Raw genomic sequence first — 4,904 nt, 5'->3', positions numbered from 1 at the left:
TATATAGAGAAACTAAGGCCCAAAGAGAGGTGGGGGCTCAGCCAGGGTCACCATGGAGCCAAAGAAGGGTCCAGGCTCCTTGAGGCTGCGCCTCATGCAGCGGGAGGGGACCTATGGGCAGGGGAGACCCCTCGCCATGGGACACGGGTAGCCTTTGACTTCGGCACCATGGACACGAAGGCTCGGTGGCCCAGGCTGGAGCTCACTCTGCAGGGCCCAGGTGCGAAGATGCCTCTGCCCGCCCTGGGCTCTGACTGGTCCCTGTTTAACTCTGCAGGACACCATGCTGCTTCTGAGTGCCATGCCAGCTCCTATCCTCAAAGGTAGGTAGACGGGGGACTGGGAGGGGCCCGGGGGAGTCACTAAGCAGGACCCTGGAGCTGGCAGGGTGGAGCATCAGAGCCTGGGAACCCAGGGGCACTGCTGTGCTCTCAGCCTCAACGTCCTGCCTTTCCACTGCCCACCCCTCAGCTCACTAACCCCAGTGGGTGCCCCGCTTGCCCAGAGCCTTTGGCTCAAATCCTTGCTTGGCCTTCCACCCCCATGCCCCTTCACCAGCTTTCCCACCCAACTCACTAAGAGTCACCCAGCCTCCCATCTCTTCTCAGCACTTGCTGGTATTGGTCTGGCATCGGTCTGGCAGGCCTGCTTCCGGTCTGGGTCTCCCCACCCTGCCTGGACCCCTCATTGGCTGTGCACTCCCAAGTCCTGGCTGGGCTTCTCTCAGCACACCCTTCCCTCACTCCTGCCCGGTACATGTCCTCAGCTCTCCAGGGGCTGGGCAGCTGACCAGGCAATCAATGGTCATTGGCCATCGATGACTAGGTGACAGCTTACTGAGGATGGCTGACTGGCTGGGGGGTGTAGGGTGGCTGACAGAATCCTTCCCCAGGGGATGTCAGCATGGGAAGTGGAACCAGTTACTTGGCAGCCCCCAACTCCCATCCGCCTGAGTTCCCAGGGGTCTCAGCATCTCTCCTGCCTCAGTCTGCCCCACTCTGAGCTACCTTGCCCCACTCTCCCCAAGCAGGGCCACCTCTGGGCTTTGGGCAGAACCTGGGCAGCTGAGGCAGCTGTAGGGAAGAGGCTCCGAAAGTGACCTGGGAAATAATGCAGGAATTGGAGGCTGGGAACGACTTCCCAAGGATTTCCTGCCGCCTTTGTGAGAACGTGCCCACAGCCTGAGGCTGCCTGCTGAGGGACTCCGAGGCTGGGGGTGGACAGGCACTGAGGTCAGGAGGCCAAGAGGCCCTGGGCCCGGCACTGAGCAAGCAGGCCTCCCCGCCATGGGTTCCCGGCGATATTTGGATTCTGGAGGTGTGGTGTTCAAGGGCTGTGCATATGTGTCAGCTCTGGGGAGAGGTGCGGAGGCTCCTGGCCTCTGACATCTTACCGGACGCCTCCTCTCCCAAAGGCCAGGCGCTGCTGCTGCCCCTGCTGTTGTTGCTGGGACCGCAGGCTTCCCGAGGTCTGGTCATCACCCCTCCGGGGCCAGAGCTTGTCCTCAATGTCTCCAGCACCTTGGTTCTGACCTGCTCGGGCCCAGACCCGGTGGTGTGGAAACGGATGTCCAAGCAGCCTCCGCAAGAAATGGTCAGGACCCAGGATGGCAATTTCTCCAGCATCCTGACGCTGGCCAATGTCACTGGGACAGACACGGGAGAATACTTTTGTGCCTATAATAACTCCCATGAGCTGGAGGCTGGTGAGCAAAAACGGCTCTACATCTTTGTGCCAGGTAAGGCCCCCGGCCTGTGCTCCCGCCCTTACTCCTCACTGCAGGCCTCTGGGGAAGCTCAGGGAGTGCTTCAGTGACGTGGGGACATGCAGCTGACTTAGAAATGCAGACAAATCGTGGAATCCAGCCTGGCTCAGCCAGGAGTATGTTCATTCCCACCCCTTGGTCTGAATATCCATCTGCTCCCTGGCAGCCCACCCCATTCCCGGCTCCCAAGGACTCTGCATTCTCAGCTGGTTCCAATACCCTCCCTCTGGGCTTCTACGTCCCATCGTCCCCATTCTCCAGGCACCAGGTACCAGCTGCCCTTCAACTGGGGGCTTCCCCACCCTGGTACTGTCCACATCAAATGTTAAAGCTCGAAGGGACTTCCGAGAGCATCCTTATTCTGTAATGGGAAAACTGAGGGCCAGAAAGGGAAATAGGCCTGCTCAAGGTCACACAGCAATTCTGGGGCTAGCCAGAAACCCAGCTCCCCCTGACCCTCATTTTTAACCCCACCCCCACCCCTGGCAGATCCCACCATGGGCTTCCTCCCGATCTTCCCCGAGGAGTTTTTCATCTTTCTCACGGAAGTAACCGAGACCACCATCCCATGCCGAGTGACGGACCCACAGCTGGTGGTGACACTGCATGAGAAGAAGGTGGATGACCCGCTGCCCATCCCCTACGACCACCAGCGTGGCTTCTCCGGGACCTTTGAGGACAAGACCTATGTCTGCAAAACCACCATTGGGGACAAGGAGGTGGATTCCGAGCCCTACTATGTCTACAGCCTCCAGGGTGAGCCCCCTTTCTGGCCTGATGCCCAGCAGAGGCAAATAGGACCGTTCACAGAGGTATAGCCCTTCCCAACGTGCGTGGCTCCGTTTTCCACTGGATTATCATTACAGCCCTTGAAGGCAGGTCACGTTTCTCCGTTTTACAGATGAGGAAACGGAGGCTCAGAAAGAGGATGGAATTTGCCCAAGGTCCCTGGGATGTGTTAGTGGCAGAGCTGGGTGGTATATAGTTGTGGGCAAAGGCACAGGCTTAGGAGCCTGTGGGGTTTGAATCCCAGCTCTGCCACTTCCTGCCTCGGTGACTGTGCCCAGAGCACACCATCTCTCCGAGCCTGCTTCTCCTGCTGTAAAATGGGGTGATTGGAAAGATGGAATAAAACAGAAGATGGAGGGGACCTGGTACGCAGTAAATTGCCTGGGGAGACTTTGATTTCCAGACTTATTCCTTCTGGGATGTCAGCTCCGCAAGGACAGGAATGTTGTCTGTTGTGTTTACTGCTAAAGCCCCAGTGCCTGCAATAGTACTTGGCATAGAGCAGATATTTAATAAATGTTTGTTGAATAAATGAATCTTCCACATCCATCATCCCTTCCCTCTCTGGACCCCGACCCCATCCCCAAGTTGAAGTGCCGGGAGCCGGCTGGGGGTGACTTCCTCAGACCTAAGCCCATCTCTCTCCACCAGCGTCATCCATCAACGTCTCAATGAATGCAGCGCAGACTGTGGTCCGCCAGGGTGAGAACATCACCATCACGTGCATTGTGACTGGGAACGAGGTGGTCAACTTCGAGTGGACGTACCCCCGCGAGGAGGTAATGCTGGGCCAGGGGTTGAAGGAAGGGCCAGGCAGGGATGGCTACCTTGACTGGCAGCCTGCCTTCTTGGACGCTTCCTGACTTGGGGGACTTGTCCTCCCTGTCCCTACAGAGTGGGCGGCTAGTGGAGCCAGTGACCGACTTCGACATTCCCCACATCCGCTCCACCCTGCACATCCCCAGTGCCGAGCTGGGCGACTCGGGGACCTACATCTGCAATGTATCTGAGAGTGTGTACGACCATCAGGATGAAAAAGCCATCAATGTCACCGTGGTTGGTGCGTTCCTCGGGCTCAGCCCCGGCCCTCGTTCTGAGCTGGATCCACACCCTGTCACAGCCCCGGGATACCTTCAGCCCAGCTCTAGCCACATTTCAAACCAAAGCTCCATTTCCAGGAGAAACCCAAACCAAGACGCAGTGCCAACCCCAAATCCAACCCTAATCCCATCTAGACTCTCCTCCTCGCCAGAAGCCTGGCCCCACCCCAGTGTCTAATCCCAGACTCCATCCCAGGCCCAGGCAGCCCCATCCCTAAATCCAACCAGGCTACAACTCATCTCAGCCCCCAGCCTGGGTGAGAACTACAACGCCAGCCTCCATCTGAGACCTGGTCTCCAAACCAGTGTCAGCCCCAGATCTGGCTCAATTCCAGCCCCAGCCCCAACTTCAATCCCAGCTCAGGTAGTTCCTAAAGCTGAGGCCCTGCCTCCAGAAGCCCCGCCCCCAGAGGCACTGTCCCATTGGTGGCCGGGCACAGCCCCGCCCTGACAGCCGCCCCTTGCAGAGAGTGGCTATGTGCGCCTGCTGAGGGAGCTGGACGCTGTACAGTTCGCGGAATTGCACCGGAGCCGGACCCTGCAGGTGGTGTTCGAGGCCTACCCGCCGCCCACTGTCATGTGGCTCAAGGACAACCGCACCCTGGGCGATTCCAGCGCCGGCGAGATCGCCCTGTCCACGCGCAATGTGTCTGAGACTCGGTGAGCAGCCGCCTGCCCGCTCCATTCTGGAAGTTAGGGTCTGCAGCTGCCAGGCAGCCCACAGCCTTCAGCTACTCCACAAACCTAGGCCCATCCTTCCTGAGAGCCCACTACGTGTCAGGCACCCCGCCAGGTGCTGTGCCAGGCCCTGGGGATGCTGCGGAGAACCAAACACACAGTTCCATGCCTCCTAGAGTTTCCGGTCTAGTGGGGAAACAGACACTGGTCAGATGGTCTCCCAGATGTGTAGTTGTCCTTGTGATGGGTGGAGCCATCAGGGGGCAGCTGAGGAGCAAAGAGCAGGATGGCTGACCTGGGGATGCTGCGGAGAACCGAACACACAGTTCCATGCCTCCTAGAGTTTCCGGTCTAGTGGGGAAACACACTGGTCAGATGGTCTCCCAGATGTGTGGTTGTCCTTGTGATGGGTGGAGCCATCGGGGGCAGCTGAGGAGCAAAGAGCAGGATGGCTGAGGAAGAGGGTGCCAGGCAGGCCCCTGCCACCTATGCATGGTGGGGGCCCTGAGGCTGGAGATCAGCAGGCTGGCCTGAGCTGCCAATGTTGGGATAAAGCAGTGTCAGATCTTTCT

General features: G+C 58.7%; 1 protein-coding gene across 1 annotated transcript in view; it reads left to right on the top strand.

The window, feature by feature from the left end:
• Positions 1-4,904, top strand: part of PDGFRB (platelet-derived growth factor receptor, beta polypeptide) — a 37,651-nt gene that overhangs the window by 15,740 nt on the left and 17,007 nt on the right. The window contains exons 2-8 of the mRNA XM_005870597.2: positions 278-323; positions 1,415-1,738; positions 2,255-2,521; positions 3,206-3,333; positions 3,449-3,614; positions 4,122-4,314; positions 4,419-4,447. Of these exons, the coding sequence (XP_005870659.1) occupies positions 284-323; positions 1,415-1,738; positions 2,255-2,521; positions 3,206-3,333; positions 3,449-3,614; positions 4,122-4,314; positions 4,419-4,447 (1,147 nt within the window). The 5' untranslated portion in view covers positions 278-283. The remainder of the gene's footprint in view (positions 1-277; positions 324-1,414; positions 1,739-2,254; positions 2,522-3,205; positions 3,334-3,448; positions 3,615-4,121; positions 4,315-4,418; positions 4,448-4,904) is intronic.

Source organism: Myotis brandtii, unplaced genomic scaffold (assembly GCF_000412655.1).
Source record: "Myotis brandtii unplaced genomic scaffold, ASM41265v1 scaffold32, whole genome shotgun sequence".
In the NCBI taxonomy this organism is placed as follows: domain Eukaryota; kingdom Metazoa; phylum Chordata; class Mammalia; order Chiroptera; family Vespertilionidae; genus Myotis; species Myotis brandtii.
This window is presented reverse-complemented; position numbering and strand designations above follow the sequence as displayed.